This window comes from Carettochelys insculpta, chromosome 16 (assembly GCF_033958435.1).
Source record: "Carettochelys insculpta isolate YL-2023 chromosome 16, ASM3395843v1, whole genome shotgun sequence".
NCBI lineage: Eukaryota > Metazoa > Chordata > Testudines > Carettochelyidae > Carettochelys > Carettochelys insculpta.
Window position 1 is genome coordinate 32156964 of NC_134152.1, and position 25332 is coordinate 32182295.

The 25332-nt window shown below is 49.5% G+C and overlaps 2 protein-coding genes across 5 annotated transcripts in view; both read right to left on the reverse strand.

Annotated features, from left to right (window-relative positions):
- Nucleotides 1-1075, reverse strand: part of PLD6 (phospholipase D family member 6) — a 56589-nt gene extending 55514 nt beyond the window's left edge. For all 3 annotated transcript variants that reach the window (XM_075010783.1, XM_075010781.1, XM_075010782.1), the window contains exon 1: nucleotides 682-1075. In XM_075010783.1, the coding sequence (XP_074866884.1) occupies nucleotides 682-1072 (391 nt within the window). In that variant the 5' untranslated portion in view covers nucleotides 1073-1075. The remainder of the gene's footprint in view (nucleotides 1-681) is intronic.
- Nucleotides 1076-5470: 4395 nt separating this feature from the next.
- On the reverse strand, nucleotides 5471-23787 carry FLCN (folliculin). 2 transcript variants are annotated; one of them, XM_075010949.1, is made up of 12 exons: nucleotides 23678-23787; nucleotides 22021-22299; nucleotides 19847-19993; nucleotides 18403-18624; nucleotides 17034-17194; nucleotides 16130-16221; nucleotides 14406-14599; nucleotides 11193-11306; nucleotides 10485-10608; nucleotides 9468-9599; nucleotides 8349-8454; nucleotides 5471-6798 (listed from the first exon to the last, which is right to left on the reverse strand). In XM_075010949.1, exons 2-12 carry the CDS (start codon nucleotides 22267-22269, stop codon nucleotides 6597-6599), a joined length of 1743 nt encoding a protein of 580 aa, XP_074867050.1. In that variant the 5' UTR covers nucleotides 22270-22299; nucleotides 23678-23787; the 3' UTR covers nucleotides 5471-6596. The 2 variants fall into 2 exon arrangements, with proteins under 2 accessions (XP_074867050.1, XP_074867051.1); XM_075010950.1 differs by lacking the exon at nucleotides 23678-23787 and adding an exon at nucleotides 23230-23243.
- Nucleotides 23788-25332: the final 1545 nt, after the last annotated feature.

Consider the following 25332-nt stretch of genomic DNA (forward strand, 5'->3'; position numbering starts at 1 on the left):
GTTTACTCATATCCAGCTTTTCATCCACCATAACCCCTAGGTCCCTTTCCATCGTACTGCTGCTGAGCCAGTCCGTCCCCAGCCTGTAACAATGTTTGGGATTCTTCCGTCCCAGGTGCAGGACTCTACACTTCTCCTTATTGAACCACATCAGATTTCTTTTGGCCCAGTCCTCCAATTTATCCAGGTCCCTCTGGATTCTCTCTCTACTCTCCAACGAATCTACCTCTCCCCCTAGTCCTATCTCCTTCAGCCCCACCTACTCCCAGTGCTGGCCCTGGTCCTCTTTGCTCCCATTCTTCCTCCACCCCTCTTCCCTTCCTTTCCCTTCCTCCCATCCAGCCCCTTTCTCTATCTCACACCTCCATCTCCCTCCCCACCTTTCCTTCCATCCCACACCCCCTCTTTGCCTGTCCCCTCTCCTCCATCCTGCCTGCTCCTACTCTAACCCTCAAACCGTCCCCTTCCCCTCATTCCTCCCTCTCCCATGCCTCCTACACTGGCCTGTACCTTCCCCTCCGCCCCTCCCCTCCTTTCTCCCCCTCACCTCACACCTTCCTCCCTCCCCGCTCCTGCCCTGAGCCCCGCCCCCCATCCAGCCCCACTCCCTCTTCTCCCTCCTCCAGCACCACCTCCCCCCCCGCCATGCCCCTTTCCCCTCACGGCTCAGGCGCCCCTCACCCGCCTGCCGCAGGCGGCCGACCTGCGAGCCGGCCAGCCCCATGTAGTCGGAGTCGGTGAGGAGGCGCACGCGCACGCCGCGGCGGTGCAGGAGCAGCACGGCGCGGCCCAGCTGCTGGCTGGAGAAGGCGAAGAGGCAGAGCTCCAGCGAGCGGCGAGCCGAGAGCAGGCGGCGCAGCAGGCGGCCGAGCGGGCTGTCGCCGTGCGGCAGGGGGCACCGGCAGGGCGCGAGGCCCGGCTCGCCCAGCAGCGCCGCGGTGCACGTCACCGGCGAGGGGAAGAAGAGCACCTCGCGCCGCGGGGCCCGCCGCCGCCGCCGCCGCCACGCGCGCGCCAGCGCCTCCAGCGCCAGCCCGAGCGCCAGGGCCGCGCAGCCAGCCCAGCGCCACATGGCGCGCGCGTGCCGGGGTCACGTGAGGGGCGCCGGTGGAGGGGCGCGCTCTTGACGCTCGTGGGTCACGTGCCCCAGCCGGCGGGCGGGGGTGGTGTGGCGCGCACGTGCCAGACCCGACGCCTCAGCCGGACTGAGCCCTCGCAGCGGCCGCGCGCCCCGCCTAGCCCTGCCCCCAACGGCCGCGGGCAGCCGGGGCGGGGTGTGTGGAGAAGGGCGATGGGGGCTGAACAAAGGGGCGGGGCAGTGAGGGGGCCACGGGCGGTGGAGGCGGGAGGGGCTGGGGGGAGCCACAGCGGCTGGAGCATTGGGGGAGGGGGGGGGTCTGGAGAAAAGGGGGACCTGGGGGCTGGAGGAAGGCGGGGTCTGAGGGAGGTGGCTGGCGGGGGTGGAGAAGGAGGAAGGGCGGGGCTGATAAGGGGGGGGCGCCAGGGGCTGGAGAAAGGCGGGTGGGGGAAGGGGCTCGGGGGTAGGAGCAGGGCGGTCGGACAAGCACGGGGGGCGCTGGGGAGTAGTGGGGTTGGGTGGGGGCTGGGCTAGTAGATTGTCGAGAAGACACAAGACTTGGAAGTGGGCAGGGTGCAGAGAGGTCCCGCAGGTCTAGGCTGGAGCCCGAGTGCGGGGGCGGGGGGGTCTCATCACAGATGCCCAGGTCCCTTGGAGCGGTGGTTCTCAGGTATCTGTGGCCCCCGAGGGCCAGTTTCAGGGGGCCTGAGAGCCCTGCAGGACAGATGCCCCAAGCCCATGGGCAGAGTGCAGGGTCACTGCACTGTCAGAGCAAGACAATCCCAGAAGCTGCTACACGCTCTCTCCTCTTCATCCCCTACCACCCCCAGTCTGACCCTGGTCTTGTTGAAGGTGGGAAGCCCAAACCAGGCAATGCAGGGCAGCTGGGTATGGGTGGGGGGGGGAACAGTTTTTGGGCGGGAAGTGGACTGTGGAAAGGTGAGACCGGGGCCAGTAGTGGGGCTGGAGCTACAGCTCGGATGTGATGCTAGAGATGGGGCCAGAATAGGAGCTGCAGCCATGCTTGACTAGTTGGGGGTAGAGGCATGTCAGGGCTGGGGTGGGGCAGAGCTAGGTGGCACGCTCTCCTTGTTCGCCAAGTAGCCTGGCCTGGACCTGTTGTGCACCCCCCCAGCAAAGTTTACTTACCACGGGGGTGGGGGTGTGCCAAAGCATTTGGGGCCATCTACCTGCTAGCTCTGCTCCTGACATGTCCAACTCCCCAACTCATACCACACAGCCTCAGCTACCTCTCTGCCAAGGTCCCTGACTTATGCTCCCATCATGTGCACACAGGACCCTTAGTTGCATGTCTCTGAACTATCCCAAGCCTGTGCACAGCCCCTAACGACCCTGTTTTCTGCTCCCTTTGCTAACCCCCACCCCTGAGCACATGAAGCCGGCTTCATCCAGCATCCTGAGCTACCCCTCCACATATACCTTAATGACCCAATCACCTGAGGTACCCTTCTTGGCACTGCTGCCCACCCTCCTTCACATGCAGACAGCCCTTAGCCCTGCTCCATGAGCTATCTCACTGCCACTTCCCGTGCCTGCACACAAGTCCCCTAGCTGCTATCTTCCTGCACCCTGAGCGAGCCTCCCCCTGCCCAGTAACCTACAACTTGAATTACCCTCAGCCCTGCCCACAGGGCAGGTTGCCCCTCCCTCCTCCCCCCCCCCCCCCCGCCCCAGCTACTGCTACTCAGTTGCCTGGGTGCGGCGCCGCCTCCCCTTCCTGCACTGAGCTAGCCTGCTGCCCAGCTACCAAGCACCCTGCAATGCTACCCATGCAGTGCACACATCCGCTTACTTCCCCATCAGCCACCCAATGTGCCCAGCCACCACTGAGTCCTGGGTGGCCTGTTGCTGTGAATTAGGGCAGCTGTAGCATGCCCTGAGTCCAAACAGAAGGGAAACTGCTGCTTATACCTGAGGCATCCCACCTCAGCCAGCTGCCACAGCCTTGAGCCCTGGCCCCTGATGCAGCTAAAGCTATTACACCGTCTCCCCCTGAACCCCCTGCTCAGAAATTTTCATAGCATGTTGTGGGGCCCAGCTGGGTTCGGCGGGGGGGGGATGGATGTGTGCATGCATGCGTGTGCGCTAAGACACCCCCCCCCCCCCCCCCCCCCCCGGCAGAAAGGGGTTTAGCCCATATAATCAGCTTGTGGCTGGCTTAAGCAGCTCCCTGCATAACATGCTGGTTTTTGTGGCACCTAAAGTGCTTTGGTTGCACCTTCCATTGCATACCCATATCTAGGCCCCTGCCGAATGGCTGGGGGATGCCAGGCAGAGGAAAGGCTTCCAGCTGTAAAGAGCTGTACTTCTGGCCATTTCATCATCTACCACCTTTTGTAGTATAAGCAGACGCACCTGCTTGTGAGTCAGTCCAGCTATGCTGTTCAACCATGGGACAGGCAATGACGCTGGATAGAAGAAAAAAAAAAACTGGTGGCCTTGTGGCTGCCGGGGGGGGCGGGGGGTAGCTAATGACAGGTGGTGATGAAAGGCACCAATCCCCCTCCCGATCAGTCAACACAGGAGTCACAGGTTCATGCCTAGAACTGTAAGGATGTATGTTTTGTTCAAGGCCTTTTTATTTTTTTCAGCAAGTGTTGGCGTGACCTCAGCTAGTGTTGGCATGACTTCAGCTCTTTACTGAGCACCACCCCCCCACCCCCACCCCCACCCCCACCCCAGGGCCACCAAGGGCTGAGAAGCAGCCTTGTGCAGAAAAAAAACAAACAAAAAAAACCTGAGTCCTCTGACCCTCCCCCCCATCTAGGTAAGAGGTGCTTTATTTTATAAGGCATTATCCTCCAGTCTCATCTGTGGTCACACTTTGGTGTGGGCTGATACAGTGAAAGAAGATGAAGAGACCAGTAGGTCAGTACTAATTTCATAAGCAGGAGAGCACTACATCTGCAGAACAATTTTGTGCTTGTATTTGAGGTTTCTTTAATTCCCCATACATCACCTGTTGCAAGCCAAGGGTGCAATTTCAGGCTACAGATTCAAAGGTAGTGAATGTGCCTGCCGTGGGAGGGGGGGTCGGGCTCTCTCGCTCGCTCTCTCACTCACACACACACCCCCCCCCACCCCCCCCCGAGAGAGAGAGCCTCTCCCTCTCCCAAAATCACAATGCTTTCCCATTAAGGCAGCCTTTGAAATCCTCCACCATTGTGAGGTACCCCCGCCTTAGAAGGGCAGAGTTGTTTGTAAGCACGCTCATGAACAGGGAGCTTGACACACGAGCTTGCCCATGGATGTACTGAAGATGTTTTAAAACCAACATTGAAAATTTCTTTTAAAACAAACAAATGTTGTTTTGGGGTGGGGGGTAGGGAAGGCCCCCTGTAGTCCTTCAACTCTACAACACCTAGCAGCTCACATTGAACAGCCAAGTTTCCGCAGGACATGGGATCACTGCAGTAAAGAAAGAAGAGAAAACACTGGAGTATCTCAGAAGAGTTCAACCCATCCCTGCAAACAGCAGCTGCTGCAGCCAGGTTAGCATAGCCCTGGCTTTAAATGGGTGAAAATGTCAGATTGGAGATTACATTGCCATTGAGAATTTTATCCTTGTCGCTTCCCTGCAATATTGATAAAAAAACACCTATAAGCCACAGCATTGGTGGTTTTAGGTTTCTCTGTTCCACTTTTTCCCAGTTTCATTTTGTCTTCGATCACTCAGCATTCTGCTCCAGGAAGGCTGTTTTTCCAAGTTACCTACATCTGGCAAGCCAGTTTACTGAGAAACAGAGTTCTTTTACTCCATATAGGTTATTCCTTGTCCCTGGGGGTTCAGCATATCATTCCTTTGCACGTCAAGCTTCTAAACTGATGAAAATGTTTGCATTTGCTGCATGTTGATGTTGACTGTGAACCTTAACATTAATTAAGCTGTCTGTTTTCTAAAATAACCAGTAATGATCTCTCTGGTGGGATGTGTACGCAATGGCTGTGTCATCTTACTGGGCAGATTGTACATAGTCAGGAACCTCTGAGTGCACAAATCATTTGCCCATGATTAAGGCCACTGGGGAATAACTGTTTCCTGCAAAGCAGCAGCAAAATGTAAGGAGCAAAAAGATGGATTAAGTTCTGCAGTTCAAACCTTGGGCACCAGTGCAAGAGAAGTCCTGTGGTTAAATTGCTGCTCTTTTGTCCAATCCAGTTTTAAGATACTTAAATATCTAGACAAGTCAGTTTTTCTGTTTTACAAAATCTAGCTCTGAGTTTTAATGCTTGTAGCCATTTTTTTAAGAACATCAGTAAATGACTCATATACTGTCTATACATAAAAACAGAACCAGCAGACATGTCTGAACATCAGCCCTGATTCATGTTAAAATGTGAACACACTGAGTCAGTGGGATTAAAACTCGCTCCGTTTGCATTTTTTTTAATTTCTATAGTCATGTCAAGATTTCCAACAATAACCAAGGATAAAATGATAACTTTGTAGAAATACAGTGATTCCTTTACAGTACGATGTTAATTAGAAGCCAAAATCAGTAGCTAAAAGTTGCACTCTTCTAGTGCATACTCTCCTTGCCATGGTACTGGCAGACTATTAGGTCTTCAAACTTCACAGTGAGGGAGAGTCTTTAAGATGGTGCTTTCCTGCTTCAACACACCCGAGCTGGATCAGTAGGTTAGAGAGAGCAGCAGAGAACTTCAGCAGATAGGAAATAGACAAGAAGACTTTGTCCAGGATAAAGTACCCTCTGTGCTTGAACTCTTGCATCCTTACGCAAAAAATAAAAGGAACTTTGCCTACACATTGCCATTTCGCACGTGCTTTGAGACCACCCCAGTGTCACAGTTTTGGACTATAGAAGATTTCTGGCCCAAACCTGAAGTGTAGTTTTAAAGTTAGGATATTAAGAAGATGCAGTGACTTAAATAAGTACTCCTGCAATTCTCTGTTGTTCCTCAGACCCAGCCGAAGTGGTTTTGGAAAGTAGTTGTAGGCATGATCCGTAGCTAGGGTAAAAATCTAGTAACCCTGGTCCCATGGTCTAATATTCTTGTGTGCTTCTCTGCTGCTTTAATGTACAGAAATGTTAGGTAGGACCTACAGAGAGATTATGTACAAATTGTTTATTAGTATCTAGCGTCCCAAGCATCAAGACATCCACTTATGGCAATACTCAAGGTAAAAGTCCAGAGCTGCAGGAGTGCCATTCGTGTTAAGGCTGGCACGAGGGCATTGACTGGTTTACTCTGGTTTCTTGAGTTACACTGAATTAGCCCAATTTGCAGTCTAGATTCAGAGTGGAGATGAAGTGCAGAGCCCTACGTGGAGGCAGAGAGCACTCCTAATTATACACACTCTTAGTAGTACTGTCTCACAGCAATTCTAAAAAATAAAACCAGAACTCCGAGTTACTCTGAAGGTAGTGAGAGATTCAGTGGTGTTTCACTATTCACAAGATGTGCAAGTGCAGAGAAAACCTTCTCAGTTCCTTGCACGCATTCAAAGGCAGCAAGTGAGGCTGGGCACTCCTGGTTAGTTCCGAGACTCTGAAGCAGTTGGGCTGCGGACCGTTGACATAAGATGTGACTTGTATGTCTTGCTCAGGCCAGTCATCCAGAACTTGAGGAGCTTGACGTTGTCTTCCTCAGCCGCTCCTAGAATACTCAGCAGTTTTTGAGTGTCCTCCTTGGGTCGACTGTCCACTTTGGTGAACTTGAAGAGGACCTTCACTTTACTGTAGAAACAAAAAATGCCTGTCATTAGCAATGTAATAGGGACACATGATGTTTGACAGACCAGCACAGACAGCACTGCAAGTTTCTCTTTCCTACACAATGTCCCATTCTGTGTAAACAATAGTATCAAAAGGAACACCCCAAAGGAGCTGTGCCTTTGCTTAGGTTGGGAAAAAGGAACACCCCAAAGGAGCTGTGCCTTTGCTTAGGTTGGGAAAAAGGAATCTGACATAATTATTAGCCACTTCCAGCCCTGATAATACTTAGCAATTTTGAATATTTCCTTGGTCTCTTTTCCCATTTTAGACTTTGTGTGTCCCTCCATGCCACCCGGCAAACTTGGAAAAACCTTGCACATAATGTGCACATCCAACACCCTCCTAGATTTTAAATCATGCTAAAACCATACCAATGCCACAAACAGCGTTCCCCGTAAGCAGAGTGCTTGGATGGCTGCCCAGGAGAGAGTCAGTTGCCACGCACGATTAGCAGAGCACCAACAGCAGGCAGCATGTGTTTCTATTGGTGGTGCACATCCACGCATGCCTCGGTGTGCGTAAGTGTGATGTGTGGGGTGGATGTGTGAGAGTCAGGCTGGATGTGTACGTGACAGGCTGAACAGTTCACACAAGCTGGTGATGACCCCCTCCTGGCTGTAACCTCAGCTGGCAGGTAACATCTCTGCCCCTGGACAAAGAGCGAGGAGGAGTCCAGCTGGGTTTGAATCAGAGGCGAGAGCTGGAAGCTGGGGGAGAGCTGGAAGGGAGCTAGCCTGTGTGGAGGAGAGGCAGGCCCCAGATGGGGCACCCCTTGAGCTCCTCTCTCCAAGATGGATTGGAATCTCTGCTGGCTGTACTGACACCTCTGTACCACGCTGTGCTTCTGTCCACTGATAAACTCCCTGCTCTACCTGCTAAGTGAGTCACTGCCGGCTGTGACTGGGGTACAGTGCTTGGGGACCCCCAAGCCCCATTGCAATAACAAATTTTGTTCTGCCTATCAATGGAAAAAGTTAGAGAGAACACTGGCCATCAGTTATTTCACCCAATTGTTTGGCCTTCCATTGTAACCACTTGCGCCTTTACATGCTGCACCTATGGACAGCATCATGTTATCTGCTTGGCATAGTTACCTGCTGTAGACAATAATGGGCATTCACAACCCAGTGTATATTTGCAAAATGCTTCAGAGATGCAGTCAGCACTTGGATCTTCTTGATGCTTTTGTAAGGTAAGCAAGCATTGCAAAAGAAACAGTGACTTGCCCAAGGCCACAGAGGAAGTTGGTATCAAAACTAGAATTAAACTCAGGCTCCCTAGGTCCCAGTTCTGTGCTTGTATCACTAGGTCATAGCATTCTGCAGAGAACGAGGCTCTAAACTAAATGTCAAAATTTCACTCAGCTACTAACTGGCCCTGTGTACCAAGAGGATTACACAAATTGGTGACCCCACCAGCATCTCAGGAAAACCCCTGGGAAAATCTTGATGGGATTATTACACTGACAATGATGAACACAGCTTCACAAAAGGCAAAGTACCGCCCCTTACTTCATCCACTCCTCCTTCAGACAGACAAGGCACTGATCCACAACGTCTACAGAAAGATTCTGGTTAGTCAGCGCAGCTTCAATCTTGTTCAGGATAGTGGGGCCAACTGCAAGCACAGGGAGAAGGGTCTTGAGAGGAATAATGCTAGAACTACTGACTGAAAGTGAATAATCGATCAACAGGTAACATGGGATGCCTCCGTTTGCCTAGGGCTCAGTGGACTACAGTTCAAGGGCACAAAATGCCTCTAACACTCTTCAACTGAGACTGCTCAGAAAGAATAATTTGTAGGCAAAATTAAGCTCTCCATATAGGAGTATTAGAAACCTTTGTTTTAAAACCAGGTAAAAGTGAGTTTAATCCTTGTAGTTCATCACCACAGGAAGTCAGTGCCAGACATGGGAGTTAGTTAATTTTATCCTCATTATTAGCTGACCAGCATGAGATAAGGCAAATGATGTTTCAGAGTGCAGAGCATTCACCCTGGATCAGGAAATGGAAAGTATTACCCTAAATACATAATTGTAGGCTAGGTGAGTTACTGAAGATTCTCCCTCATTTCTGAAGAATATCTCATAGACTCTCTACTGAGTTCATAGAACCAGGAGTCTGCTGGATATTCAGATACTCTGGATAACAGAGAGGCATACCTAGCAATGCAGAACACTAAAGAAAAACAAGATTACATATTAAGAAAAACAAAAAGGTATGCAAAGTACTTTATTTACCAACAACATGAGCACTGTACACTGTAAACTTATACTGTATTTATTTGTATTTGCTTTCACTATACTGTACTTATGGAAAATGTAACTAAAATTTACTTATGGTTAAAATGCCAGTTATTTGAGTGTTTCGGACCATAGACTGCCAGATATGAGTTTACTGAAACAGCATTTTGACTGCTTACTTATCTAGAGAATACCAAGTTATCAAAGATGACATTTGTGTACTGCTGTGGCCTTGCATATAGATTTTCTCAGCAGACAGAACATAAGAATAAGCCCACACAACCAAATGCTGATTAAAAGAACGTTAAGAGCTACAAATAGAGACTCTACTCTGGCCATAGCAGCACAGGTCTCTTCTGACAGAGCTCCATGTTGCCAAAGCACCCACCTCGGTCTGCTGCCACAGGGCTCCCACTGGTGACGACAAACTCGTACTTGCTGAGAGGCTGGTCATCATCAAACAAAACTGGGTAGAGGCTGCACCGGGTGGCAGTGCGGACTTCCACAAGGACGGCAAATTCTAGAATGTAACATCCCCCACAAACAGCATATTAGAACCAACAACCTCTACAAAGAATAACATCAAAATACATATAGTCTGTGCTCCAGATGGGCTAATTTCCCCAAAGTGGAGGGAAACTGTGAGCCAAATTGATCTGGAGGAAAATTTTAGACTGCAAAAATGTAAATGAAAATTTGGAGGTTTTGAGAAGAATTTATTAGCCCCCCTCCGCCCCTCGCCAAAAAGTACAGTTTTGGCTAAAACGCCTTCACTTCACCAGTGAACTAAATGGGGAACAATTAATCATACAAAAAGTAACATAGAACAAAAAGGGGAAAAGGGGAATTCAGATGGCAATCAATATAGATATAAAATGAAAAAAAGCTTAAGACATCCAGGGAAAAAGCTGTCTGGCAGGGTTAAGGAGCCCAGCAAGGCTAAGGAGAAGAAGAAGATGTTTTTAAAGTGATATTAGGAAGAAAAGGAATCATAACAATGGTATTAAGATCCCTGTTCTGAAAGGCTGATGCAGCCCTCGGACAAAGTTTAAAACCACCATCAGGTTACTGTCTCACACAAACCCAGCACGCATGATTCAACACAGCAGATATTGTTAAATTTGTGTGCACATCTGAACAGAGTGCCGCCATGGCAGGCTGCAGAGTCTGGTCCCTACATAGCAGTGTTAGCCTCTTATTAACCAGAGCCTAGGATTTCCAGTCACTGAGCCGCCACATCCCTCAGCCACAGGACCAGGTAAGCTTATTTGGAAAACAACACAGAGGTACTGGTTCCAGCCCATTCAAGGCTGCTAGACTTTACTTGCCATCTCTCTCCTTTCACAAAGTATCTCCTTTAACATGAACAAGAGGGACAGGAGCTGGCTCAGGTGCGAGCTCTTACCAGATGTCAGTATGTGAGGTGGGATATGCACATTGGGGCTGAGCCCTAGGAAGTTACACCGATACGCCTCCTCATAGCGATCACTGTAGGGGATAATCCGAACACAACCTACAGGCAGCATGGTCTGTGGAAGGAAACAAACATGGAAAGAGAAGATTTAAATGAGTCCACATCTAAGTTTGTCTCTCGCTTGTTATGTTAGCTGCACCTCGGAGGGCTGCTAATGCTGATTCAGGGAGATGGATGTATTTCCTACTGGGCTTGAAAGACTCCTTTCGATCAATACAGTACTGAGCAGGAAGCCCCCCCCCACCCTGCTTAGAGGCTTAAATTAAAAGACTGCAATACAGAGAGTTCAAGGGAAAAGATCTAGAAATCTTTGGAAGAAGAGACCTAATGCCCTCTTTCAGTTCTACTGTGGGATGTTTTCTCCCAGGCTCAGAAAATGTGATATTTCAAACGGAGCAGTTTTCTTCCTGCTGCTTGTTACACAGTAGCAAGACATTACTACTGCAGGCCCTACATAAACAACAAAGGTGTTGGGTTTAGTTAATCTAAGGTTTTGTTTGCATTTTTGGTTTTAAATTAACACAGTTAAGAGCACTTTCCCTCCAACGGATTATATTTGAAGAGGCAGGTCAATGAAGGTCTAAACCATTAAAGAACTATGTTTCTTCATCCCCATTGCATACTCTTGCAAGTTTTTACCCGTAGGATGTCAAAGGCAGACTGGACAAGATCTGCATCTCGTGCTTTCCAGATGACCTGGTTCCCCATTAATACATGCCATGCCAGCATGCGGAAAGCTGGTGCCCCCAGGACCTGAAACAAGACAATCCAGAGTTTACTTAGATATTCTGCTACTTTCCTTCACCATTTTGACCCATCACAACTATGTCTGCAAAGTTGCCTTCCAGCCATGTTACTGAATACACATTGGAAATGCTAGTGAACTATCACTATTAAGCCTATCTGCACACAGCACCAGTCTAAATAAGTAATTTAGCATTTGTGAGAGATGCCAAACTGACAGCCTGGGGGTCATTGTATCATTTTAGATGGAATATAATGGCTCAAAGAATTAAAGGTGTTAATAGGACCCTGACACTGTCCAAGATCAAATAGTGTTAAACAAGGCTCAGGGTCTGGTATGCAGAGATCTCAGCCTGTTTAATGCCATCCCAAAGGCACGATTAAAAAGCATCTTTAACCTTTAGTGAAGACACAGAAAAGAAGAGAAACAGTTACAGGATTTGACATGTAGGCTACATCTACACTAAGAGAAATCTTCAAAATCAGCAGGCAGGAATAAAGAGATTTCAAAGTTGGCAGCATCCCTTCGAAAAGGACCCCCATCTGGACAAGCCGCACTGGAGTGAAATGTGGCAATTTTGAAGAGCCACGGCCAGCAGGATGCTAATGAGGTGCTGAATAGGCATTTCAGCACCTCATTTCTAATCTCTGAAATGGCCATTTGCATGGTCCTTTCGAAGTTTTGTGCTGGTGTAGACACGGACGTAAAGTTTTAAGTAAGGCCTTATTCCAATAGTGTCCATTGCTGTTTCCCTTTCACTGCAAAGAGCTTTTAGAAGGGAAAAAAAAATCCTTGTTTGTCTTTTAAATGGTATTAAAGCTGATAACAACTGTCTTTTGGGGAGTGAGAGAGAGAACAAGTCAGTTGAAACGGGCTGGAGTTGTCAATGCTGCTGTTACCAACATATGATTCCATTTCCCAGCAGATGAAAGAAGGGAAACGCACGCAAAAGGAGAAGGACGAATATGACCAAAACAGAAAATGCAGCTTCTGTCTCAGTGGTGTCCGCACTTGCTGGAAAACAACAGACAGCACATGGTCTGATCAGTCCCTTGGCCGAACTGGTACCAGAATCAGATTGCTCAGGGCATTGCTTCTCTTTGCCTTTCCTGTCACAGACTGATAGCAGTACCGCAGTCTTGAATAGGCTTTTATGAAACAGAAGGCAAAGGAGAAGGACAGGAAAGAAATGAGATGAGAAAGGGAAAAGGACACACAAAGGATGAGAGGAGACAAGGTATCACATTCCAGCGGGTGTTTGGGATTCAGCTAGAACCAATGGATGGCACCGGTGTTGTCTTTTGGGATCAGGACCACAACGGCCCAAAGGTATTACACTAGATCCAGGGATGACAGTGGCAGTAGCAGCGGCGGCCACAGTGGTAAAACTGACTGGAGTGGTAGTTGGCAGACAGCCCCTTCTTCTGATAATTGCCCCCCTCCCAACCCCAAAGATCTCTCTTTTTAAGAGCCCCAAAAGGAGCGACGAATGGAACCGCCAACCCCTCGTTATTTTCTTCACCTACCAGGCCTAATTACTGATGCGACAATTTTGGCCCATTGATTTCTCCTACAACATTTTGCAACATTTTGACACAGTCCTTGAATTACATCAGTTAGGCCCTTTGAATTGGAAGAACCGAGCCTCCCCTTTCCCACCAACATTCGGTGCAATAGGTTATTGTGACGTATTATGACCTCCCCACTTTCTGCTGTTGTGCTCACAGTCTGGGTAGATTTGGAGGCCCAATCCTCCCAACACCACTTCAGACCTGTCTCAGAGCAAGCACAGAACATGCAACAGTGTACACTTCCTGGCTAACGCCCTCTCTTTGGGTTCAATTCCATTGTAACCACCGGTGAAATGACAGCTCAGTTCCGAGGGCCATTCACTAACACCGTGGCCTCTCAGCTGAGGCTGCCAACGGCTGGCATGAATCAGTCCACTTGTGCTCGTGGTTTGGGTAAGGCAAACACTTGCTCACTTGGGAGCTGGACAGAGATCTAACACTTCATACAGATGAAGCGGCCAATACACAGCAATAACTTTCCGTCATTACCCACCTGCGAAGTGTTCATACTGCTGGCTTGGGGGTGAAAATGCCCAACCCCCTAATGAGCATGCCAGCTAGGACAGGTGTGGTGCTGCTGTGTGCTAATCTACAATCAAGGATACGTAATAATTACACAAATACCATAAGTGACCTGGTCAGTGAGCTCAAGTTTCTGTGTAACTACAGATGGTTAGTAGAATTTCTTCCACAAATGTATTGATCTAATTTAAGAGGGGGCTGTGGGAGCACCACAGAAAAGCCCCACCAGAGTCCTAGACAAGCACATGCCTGGAAGACAAGGGAGCAAGCTTTTGGCATCAAGGATCCTCACCCTAGTGAGCTGTGAACCTTGTCTTGCCAGGCTGGAGACAGATGAAAATACTTAAGAGCCTTTCTCAGGAAGACAGAGAGACTGGGATGGAGGGAGGAAGGGAGAGTATAAAGAATTCAGGCTTTCCCCATTCCAGGGAAGCCTTAGGGAAAAAATTAGATATGCCTACAGCCTACTTTATAATTTTTCAGTTTATTGTATGTTTTCTCAGAAATGCTTTGGTTGAACACTTTGCTTTAAGGAGATTATTTTGGTGCTGTATTAAACCACTGCTGTGGCTCTCAGAGGAAGCAGCAGTGCAGGGACTGGACATGAATCAGGCCTGATGAGATAAGTCATAGGTGACACATAGGGGACTGCAACTCAGGGCCTGATCTGTGACTGAATCGTACAGTTCCCAAGTGATGGCTAGATGCTGAAGACCTAGAGAGGATGTGCTCAGAACAGGAGCAGTTAAGAGATGAAGTTCACCTTCCAATTATGACCCCATGCTTCAGATTCCAGATGACTGTCAAGCTCTTTGCTGACTCATCTTTGATCAGCATTGCTGGTACTCAGAGGTAGGTGAAACAGGTACCAAGAACGAAAAACTGAATTTAGACCCCAGAAGACAAGTGCGTGAGGGTAAAACACAAAACATGGGAGTCAGTAGCTGTTCTCTTCCAAATACAGGCTCATAGATCAGAAGGCACCAGCTAAAGGCTCCAGTCCTCCTTTCCTACCTGTCTCATGTGCCTGAGGGACCGGAAGATGGACAGCCGTCTGGGAGCGACATTCCAGCTGCTGCAGTCTGACATGAGAGATGCATCTGTTGGGCATTTCGTTAGCTCCCGCCCTTCCACAGCCTCTGGCTGGGTAGGAGGCTTCTCCTCTCCTTCTTCTGAGCCATCCCAGCCTTCAGACTCTTCTTTCAGGTCTCCAAGAAAAGAGAAGGGTCAGTCACAAAAGTTACTTGTTCTCATCTCTCCAGACAAAGCAACAGCCCCACAGCTCAACTGCTCGATGCAGTCTAGTGCCGTCTCACATTCATGCAACTCATTATAGTCAGTTTTGGGAGGGGGGAAACGAACAGGCCTTTTCACGCTGGTAGTATTTGCAGCTTATAGTCAATAATCAAAGTTCACGCTTCAGGGCCAGAGATGAAAGTAAGCCGGTGTTCCCCAGTGCACTGCTACAGCATGGAGTCAGCCAGCTGGGGCACTCAGCTGCAGGAGGCAGTGTGGTGCGCTCCCAGCCAGGCTCCTGAGACTCCCCTGCAGGCTGACACACTAAGAAGCAGGCAGGTTAAAGGGGCCAGCTGAGGGTGTGGTCCTCCACTGCTATGGGGCTGCCCTAGCCCTGCCCCTCCTACTTCCCGCAGGACACTATCGGGGTGGGGTGGGGGGGCTGAAGCCTCCCACTCCCTGAGATTTGTAGGGGAATCCTGCTTTCTGCTCTCCTTCCTGTCAGGGAGTGAGAGGAAAGCAGTGTGCACACAGATCCCTCTCCCTCTGGGCTGGGGAGGGAAGGGGGCAGAGGAGTGAGTGACCCACACAAGGGGCTTTTCTCTTGCTGCCTGCGAATGACAAAGGAGAAAAGCAAGCAGCACCCTGGTATAAATATTGGGGGAGCTTCAGCCCCTCACCCTTCTTAAACACACATATCCAAACCCCCTGCAATGAGCCCCCCTTCCCCGACACTTCCCCCAAACCCGACTCCTGCACCTCTCCATGTCCCCAGCCCCTACATCTCCAAGCCTCTACTCTGGCTCCTGCCTCTGACATCGCGCACTCCACTCCACACTTCATTTCCGACAGGTACTGTCCTACTGCAACCCACCTCACCTGCTGCCCTGCGCCTCTCCCACCTCGTGTGTGCGCGTGAGATACAACAGTACTGGGAAGAAATTCAGGTTACTTTCACCTCGGTTCAGGGAATAAAGTGAGTTTTCATCCCAGACAGAGCACTGCACAATTGACCCCATACACTACAGAGCTTTCTGTATCCTTTTTTTAGGAGGTACCAGCCGCTCCTTGAGACAGCCTATGCTGATATTTGCATAGATGGACTAATGAATTCAGGCTGGGAAATCCATGTTTCTATATATTTAGGAATTTTGTGAAAAACAGTAAGAAAGGAGAAAGCCTCATAATGTGCAACAGTAACCTCTCTGAAGCAGCCGAACACATTGTGAGGTACGTCCCCACCAGCGGGTACAGATACCACGGCCATGCAAGGCCAATGTACAAATACTGAATGCAAACAGGGAGCCTTCAAACCTGCTCCGTTCTTAATTTCACATCAGATTTCTTTCCACATGGGAGGAGCAGAGCCATTCCGCACAGCGTATCACAGGATGACAGAGGCAACAGCACATTCGCTGGGGAGGCAGAGAGCAAGTGTTCCCCATTTTCCCATCCAAAAAATTCTGAAATGCTTTCCCCACTCCAGAAGCCTGGAGACACACCTGCAAGCTTTTCCATCTGAACAAGGGTGTCCTCCGTAGGTGCTCCCTCCAAAAGCTTTTCTGTGAGCCGGCTGCCACAGGCTTTCAGAAGCCTGGAAAAATAGAGAGAAAAGGCAGAGGGGGGAAGGAAAATCAGCCTTCAAGCTTACTTGCTAGCAGAGCTGTTGGGGTGAAACCAAGCAGTGAGTTTAGGAAGAATCCTGCTGCCCTGAAGTGGCTCATTCAACCATTCCTGCAATTCCTCATGTTGTAACTAACAAAGCAACTCTCAACAGACAATGGGGTACCCAAGGACACTAGAAAGCAAGACTGACATACTGCAGTAACACTTATCCCCCTCCAAAAAACCCTCATATCTCCAGTAGAGCTCCACTCTCCACAGCACCTTTTCAGAGGAGCCTGATGTCCGAGTGTAGCATTGGCATAGCGTTCTGTGCAATTTCATTAACACACATCTGTCTGATGTGGTAAGTAGTCATGCAGGTACCAGGGGGTGGCAGAGTTTGGCTGCTCAGCACAACCTAGTTACTGTGTCCCAAATTATGTGCAGGGGAACAAAGAGGAGCCCCATCACCTCCTGCCACTTTTGTCGGACCCTTTGCACAGCATCTCCCTCTAGATCAGAAAGGTCGATAAGTACAGGTCCCACTGCAGCCTGTCAGTGCTGCTCATGAGTCTACCAGGATGTCTGCTGTAGACTGACAGGAAAAGCCAGGGACCAAGCAGGCTGCTGTATCAGCATGCCCTGTCCTTGCTTACTCAGGGGCTTTGGGATAAAGCCCCATATACCTCTGGGATACCAACAACTTAGATGCTCACCCCACATCCCCACTAGTCTAGGATGCTGGGAAATGTCTCTTATTCAAACAGGTGGTATGAGTCCCAGAGACACAGCGAACGTTACCAAGCAAACGAGGTGTGCAGACATGCCCACAGGTTCTCATCATTGGTCAGCGATGTTAGGGAACGGGCTGCATTACCATTCCTCTGGTGCAAAAAAGGGGTGAAGGCTGTATTCATGCGCTGAGCTCGTTGTGGGCACCCGTACTGCTCAGCTTCAAACACCTGAGTTACAAAATAAAGACAGTGAACAGAGGCCAAGAGAAAAGGCATATTAGCAAGTAGGACACAGCGGAACTAGGCCGATGCACCTGGTTAACAGGGGACAAAAAAAGTATTTCCCATCAGTGACAGAATCAGGCTGGCAATTCTTGGTCTGTTGCACTGTGCCCCTTTTCCCATCAAAAGGATGGACAAATTGAAAATGTTCCCCTGAGATCCAGGGAAGATGGAGAAAGAATGACATTATTACCACCCCAATCAACCCTTGCCTGTATCAGCTGTTTGACACATGACCAGCACCTCTCTTAAACTGCAATCTTTTCTCCAAAATCTCAGCTTTAAAAGAAAGAAACAAATGGGAAAATAGTAAGTCTCTAACATTTACAGTTGTCATGAAACGTCAAAAACATGAACAGACCGTAACAGATGCAGAGACTAGGAGTACAATTTTCAAAAGCCCCTCATCCCTCTGATTTCCAATGGGACTCAGGCACTTCTGAAAGTTTGACTTGGGATGCCACAGCACCTAAGTGATTTTAAAACGCACAATAGCTCCAAGAGGTGTAAACTGCCCCATTTGCTTCCAAGAGGCTTTATCTCCGATACCTAGCAATGACAGTTAATGTTGACATTTACATCATTTCATAAGACAAGGAAAACAGATCTGCTGAGTTTTCTATGGGAAACACCACACTTTCACTTTTGGGAGATACCATCACCTATTTTGCCTGCCCCATTCTGGAAGCAGCCAAGCCCAAGAAACCTAGCAGAGCTTCTAGGCATAGTCAAGCCCACCAAGAAGGACACAAGTGGCGTTTAAATGCAGCACAATCATATGTTAACATCTGCATTGTCTACCCTGAGTGGGCCCTTATTCCAATGTCCCACAGGGGGTGAGTCTATTTTGTGGGCACAGCTCAGAGGTATACCACAATTCCCTCTGCCTCCCTTCTCCTCCCCCAAACAATTCAACCCCTGCTTACAGGCAACAAAAGAGATGGAATGGAGAAGATGCCTGTCTTCCCTGCAGACACACACAAAGCATGGGTTCATCCCTATTTGTTTCTTAATCCCAATATCACTCACTACATTTCCCTCATAGCCCTAGTTGCACGCATTACTCTTTGCTTCTCTTCCAAACTGGTAAGCACACCCATCCCACCTAATCTTTTTCTCTCACCACATTAGAGCTCTCTCTTCAACAGACCCACCTTGAGCGCCTTTCCCTGAAGCTCATCAATGATGCCTCGGATCTTCCCCAGCAGGAAAGGCCAGGAGTTGATGAGATAGATCCGGTCCATCATAATAGTGATGATGCTGTACCAGCGCTGGAAGCCACGTGCCAGGCTGTCTTTGATGAAGAAGGTGTGGCTGAACACAAAGCCATGCTGTTCATCACCAAAGAAGATTGGGCCTTCACGTCCTGGGCAGACCTGGCAGGGAGACAGACATGAAAGAACACACTGGGCTCAGCACATCACTTAAAGTATATACCCCTATAACACTTAATACCCCTCTGAACCCCACCCCTGCCACTCATGCATCTGATAAAGCGGGTCTTTGCCCACAAAAGCTTATGCTCCAAAATATCTGTTAGTCTATAAGGTGCCACAAGACTTCGTGCTGTTCTCAAAACTACAGACTAACTTGGCTACTTCTCTGACGCTTAAACTACATTGGTGTCCTCAATCAAAGCTCACCCCCTCGGTAGGGTGCTGCTTGATGATGTGTGGGCAGAAATGCCACCCCACAAAGAAGGTCTGATAGAGGGAACCAAACATCTTTCCTGCTTCCCCATGTCCCTGGCACAACCTTCAGGTTAACCTGAACTTCAGAACGCCATTGTATTCTGCTGCACCAACGTTGAGGAAGTGGCTACATGAGTTGAGACAACCTCAACCTTGGTAAGGTTTTCCTTCCTTCTGTAAAAAGCTGTAAGTTATCAGTCCACAAAGGTGAGCAACAACCTTTACCAATATTGAGCAATAGCATGCAACATCACAATCAAGGTGGCTTACTTTGGAAATAAGGTAAATAAATAGAGGCAAATACAAGAAAGTGAAAACACAACTTTGAGAAACAGGTGCCTTTGCTTCAGGTGAAGAGTAGGCATCCCAAAGTTAGCACACATTTGCTCTAGTAACAAATGCGATGACAGAGGGACAAGATGGGCGAAGTAATCTCTCCATTGGACCAACTATTGTTGGTGAAAGGCCTTCAAACTACACAGAGCTCTTCATCAGGTCTGGGAATGTACTCAGTCACAGCTAGCAACAGGTGGAAGAGATTAGTTAATATATCTGCTAAAACATGCTAGGGAGCATTATTCAAGGTGATCAGATGACGTAAGTTGAAAATTAAATTACTCATAGCTCTCAAATGACTGAAATTTTATATTAAAAAAAAAAAACAAAAAACTTTTAGGCCTTCTTATGCCTCATAAAGAGCAGATTCCAATATTTTTTCCTATGCAGTCACAGTTAAAAATTCCTGCCAAATTCTGAGACTGAGTGAGCTCTAGCCATGCATTCCAGGTCCAATCCTTTCCAAGCTGCAGGCTGTGGAGGGGGCAGATATCAATGAAGTACAGTTTTAGATTAGAAACAACATTGAGGTCCACACACAGATTTTCTTCCCACGTTTCACATCACTCACCTCACAACTCAGACTGCGGACGCAGGCCTGACGCACAATGCTGAAAAGCTGTGGATGGTTTGGGTGCTGGTGGCTGACATATTTGATTGATGTCTCTTTGTCATGGCTGACATATCCTGGGTGTCCTGCTGCAAGAGAGCGGCAACCCTGACCACACAAAGAAAAGAAAAATCCTATGATGAGGTAGCATACAACTACTTAAGGTACTTATATGTAGGCTCTATTACCATGGCCTCTGAATGACTAACCATCTTCAGCATAAGAAACCCTCAGCAACACCTCTGAGAGGTGGGTGAGTATCTACAGATAGGGGTCTGAAGCACTGAAACACAATTCAAAGTCAGGAAGTCTATGGCACATTGGGGACTTGATCAGTTCTCCCATGTCCTAACCACTGGACCATCCTTTCTCTTCCACAACTCACTCCCCGACTGGATTTTGTATTTGACGGGGGCTACACAACTGGCCAATTCAGCTAATGGTGGAAAAAAACCTGTGACTCCACTGACATACTGAAATCTGTCACAACTTGGCCGTGTCTACACTAGCCCCAAACTTCGAAATGGCCACGCAAATGGCCATTTCGAAGTTTACTAATGAAGCGCTGAAATACATATTCAACGCTTCATTAGCATGCGGGAGGCTGCGGCACTTCGAAATTGATGCGCCTCGCCGCCGCACGGCTCGTCCCGACGGGGCTTCTTTTCGAAAGGACCCCGGCTGCTTCGAAGTCCCCTTATTCCCATCTGCTCATGGGAATAAGGGGACTTTGAAGTAGCCGGGGTCCTTTCGAAAAGGAGCCCCGTCGGGATGAGCCACGCTGCGGCGAGGAGCGTCAATTTCGAAGTGCCGCGGCCGCCCACATGCTAATGAAGCGTTGAATATGTATTTCAGCGCTTCATTAGTAAACTTCGAAATGGCCATTTGTGTGGCCATTTCGAAGTTTGGGGCTAGTGTAGACACGGCCCTTGAGAGACACAAAGCACCTGAGGAATACATTAAAAAAGGTTCCAACATTAAGTGGAAGAAGAACAAGAGGCACGGATAGACACACACACATGTGGGTGAATGCATCTACACTTTTATCTGGATACATCATCCAATTTTAACTGGATACAGAACTCTTTCCATTTCTGTTTCTATTTCCTGTTTTGCATAACTGTTGCTGTTAATTAATTGTCATGTTTTCACTACAGTTACAAAGCAATTCTCATCTATTGTTCATATGGGTTTCCAGATCCTTTGGCGTTATCAGGATGCCACACTCCAGAAGGCCCTAGGTGACAGGCCTGTTCTCTCCTACAGACAACCTCCCAACCTTACGAGGATCCTCACCAACAACCACTATCTATACTGCAGGAACATCAGTCCTGGGAATCTTCCTTGCAACAAAGCCCACTGCCAGCTTTGACCATGTATCTATTTTGGGGATACCACCACTGGACCTAACCAGGTTATTCACAGAATCACAGGCACATCTCATGTTCCTAAGCTAACATCATATATGCCATCATGTGCCAACAATGCTCAGATGCTTTGTATATTGAACAGACTTCAAACTCTCTTAGACAAAGAGTTAATGGACACAAAACAGACATAAAAACACTCCTGATCCACAAAGCAGTCAGCTGACATTTTAATGGAGTGGGCCATTCTGTTAACGACTTAAGAGTTTGCATGTTACTGAAGAGAAATTTTCACAACACTCTTCAAAGAGAGGCTGCTGAACTCTCTTTTATATTCAAATTTGACACATTAACACGTGGTTTGAACCAGGATGTGAATTTTCTGGGCCATTATAGGGGCTCTTTCGCATACTTGGCTTAATCTAATTCGTGACTGCTCCCCCCGCCCCTGTACTCTCTGATTTGCTCACCTGGATAAATTTTTTTTCTGATTTGTCAACCTTGATTACTATTTTTGGTTCTCTGTACCTTAAATATTGAGTCTGTTCTGGTATGGCTCTGGTCTGAAGAAGTGGGACTGTCCCACGAAAGCTCATCACCTAATAAACTATTTTGTTAGTCTTTAAAGTGCTACTTTACTGCTTTTTTGCCCTGAGCAAGTATAAGCCTTTTCCCGTGCACTATTTTTGCTCCCAAACAATAAAGCCCTTCACTGAGAAAGCCATGATCCACTAAGTCAGCAAAAGACACAGGCGTTCGTATACACACCTCACACATATCTGACTTCTTCGGCCCCGGGCTGCTGGAGTCAGCACTAGCACCTTCTGCTGGGCTACGTGAGCGGATCCTACTGCTCATCTGAATACCACCTTCTTCCTCTTCTGCCTGCTCACTTTGTCCAGGGCTGTCTCCATTCCCTGCACCTTGGGGAAGCGGTGAATGAAGCACCTCTGTACAAAAGAGGGTCCGAGGGCCGTGCAGCTCACAGAAATGACAGAGGGCAACAATGGCGTTCATAGCAATAGCTTAGCTCACTCCTCAGCTCTCCTGCAGGTGAGGGAAGGAGAAGGCAACATCAGTCTCATAAGCAGAAATCAAAACTTCCCCATGACACCAGCCACCAGCTTTCCACTCAGGAGAAGCTTGGAGTCAAGTTGAGGCCGGCAGAGATTTATTGTTTGTTCACTTAAGGGGTTCGCTAGTTACAAGTCACAGCTCCAAGCTGTGCCCTTTTGTTTCTGTGCAACTGGGCAAGTGGACTGCCGGATTTCAGGCCTGGGCACTGGGCGGGGCAGGTCCAAGTGAGCGGAGATCCACCCTGGGGGAGCTTCCCCACACTGCCCCCTGCCACTGTTGGAACATTAGCTCCTCTCTCCTGCACAGCAAGTGACTTCTCCATCACAGGACTCAGCTTGGGCTACTCATGGGGCACCTGGCCCAGAGCCTGAGTGATGGCCAACTTCACATTCAGTCCCCATATGGGGTCTCTCCCCTCAACGGGACCCTGGCCTGACGCCCCTCATGCGGACACCAGCCTCCGCAGTAGAGATATGGCCTGATTCCCCCACACAGAATCAATGGCCCTGCAGTTAGAACCTGCCTGATCACCCTCCCCGCAGGGTCACTGATCCTCATCTAGAACATGCCTGGATCCACACCTCCAGGGTCACTACCCCCCACCTAGCACCTACCTGATTCCCCCCTTGGGGTCCCTGCCCCCCCCATTTAGGACCTGTCTGATCCCTCCCGGGGTCCCTGCCCCCCATCTGGGACCTGTCTGATCCCTCCCGGGGTCCCTGCCCCCCATCTGGGACCTGTATGATCCCCCCGGGGTCCCTACCCCCCCCATCTGGGACCTGTCTGATCCCCCCCGGGGTCCCTACCCCCCCCATCTGGGACCTGTCTGATCCCCCCCGGGGTCCCTGCCCCCCATCTGGGACCTGTCTGATCCCCCACCGGGGTCCCTGCCCCCCCCACCTGCGACCTGTCTGATCCCCCCCGGGGTCCCTGCCCCCCCCACCTGAGACCTGTCTGATCCCCCCCGGGGTCCCTGCCCCCCCCACCTGAGACCTGTCTGATCCCCCCCGGGGTCCCTGCCCCCCCCACCTGAGACCTGTCTGATCCCCCCGGGGTCCCTGCCCCCCATCTGGGACCTGTCTGATCCCCCCCCGGGGTCCCTGCCCCCCCACACCTGCGACCTGTCTGATCCCCCCCGGGGTCCCTGCCCCCCCCACCTGAGACCTGTCTGATCCCCCCGGGGTCCCTGCCCCCCATCTGGGACCTGTCTGATCCCCCCGGGGTCCCTGCCCCCCCACCTGCGACCTGTCTGATCCCCCCCGGGCTCATCACTCCCCGCACCACGACCGGACCCGCCCGGTCCCTCAGCCCACAGACCCCCTGAGGCGGGACAGGTCTGGACACTCACCCGGCAGCTTCTCCGAGACCCCGCCCGTCTCGTGCTTTAGGGCGCCTGACACTGACGGCCTGAACCAATACCGCCCCTGGGGGGAGAGCGATCCAGAGACCTGGTCTATGCCCCGCGCGCCCATCTTGCGGGAAGCAGAGTCTGCACACGGATCAGAACACTGAGGGAAGACTTAAGGACTTCCCGGTCTCCTTGCCGCTGCCGCGTTTCCAGGCGCTGCCCCTTCCGTCATCACCCCCGCAGTTGTCAGTGGCTCAGTCCGAGGCCCTACCGGCTAACTGGCAGTAGGCGGAACCATTTCTTCAAGTGGGGGGAGAATGTGCAACCAGGGCCCTGAACGTTTTTCCCGCCGGGGGGATGTAGAGCGAAGAAGGGGGCTGAGTCAACTGGGTGAGGCAGACAAAGCCGAGCTATGTCTCTGGCACTGACTCTGGCGTAGCGTCCCCCCGCAGCACCAGGGAGATAGTACACTCCACCAGGCCCCCCTAGTGATACACAATTCGTATGTGTGGGCGGGGCTTAGGGCGTGGCCAGTGCCAGGGTTGACGGTAGATGTTGAAGGTGTCCAACCAGTCCTGAAGTAGGAGGCAGTACAGTGGGTGTTGCTGTGGGAACCGGTTACCTTATTCTGAAAATACATTTATTGTTCAAGCCAACCAGCTGCACTGAAGTGGACATATAACTATATATGGCTCGTGGCTAGCACGTGGGATGCCAGCATTAATCACAAACCCCAAATAATTGATATGCAACAGTTTTTTCTTTGGTTTTAATTATTTTTAAGCAGCAGTGGAGGGAGGAAAGTACCAGCTGGTAGCTGTAGATCATACCAGAGCAGGGGACCAGGTTAAACATAACGCTCAGTGGCATCTTACATGCTATAATACATACACCCAGACACTGAATTTATCAAGGTTGGAAACAAGTACATTGTGCATCAAGAAAAAGTTGAAAATGGAAAGACAAGTGCCAGCTGTAGGCAAGGCTTGCATTATACTAGATCCCAGGGCATACAAGAGAAAACACTGACTTCTTCAGCACTAAATTCAAAGGCATCCATTAAACAGACTTTCAACACATGAGATATGGTGTAACAACACTATTGTCTGGCATTATTCAGTGGAGTTTATCATTCCTGTGAGAAGGCTGACAAGAAAATTATCAGGCATGCCATCAATGGGCCACAGAGGTGCTAATGAACTCTGGAATTTTCCACAGGACACTGCTGTGCAAATGCTCTGCATCAGATTCCACCCCATTCAATTCCATTTTTGTGGCTGCTGCTTGGGGGGTAGAATTACTGTATATTCCAGAAAGGCAGTCCTCCAAACTTTGAAAGCCACCACACTGCACAGAACACATGCCCCTTCAAGTTGTGACACTACCAGAAAGCATCTGATATAGTCTCTGAAGAGTCTCTCTTTGCTTGGAACAGCTAGGAAAAAAAACTGATGAGGTATATGACACATTTGCAGCACTCCATTAGTCAGTAATTTCCCAAGAAGCAGAGAAAAAAAATTTGCCACTGTCAAGGTGCATTTATACTTGTTAGAAAGTGGGCAAATTGTCAAACAGTGGAATGGCTCCATGATGTCAGACAATCTGAAAGTAAACTCTGCTATTAGACCTGAATTTGTCTTGGAGGATGGACTGAA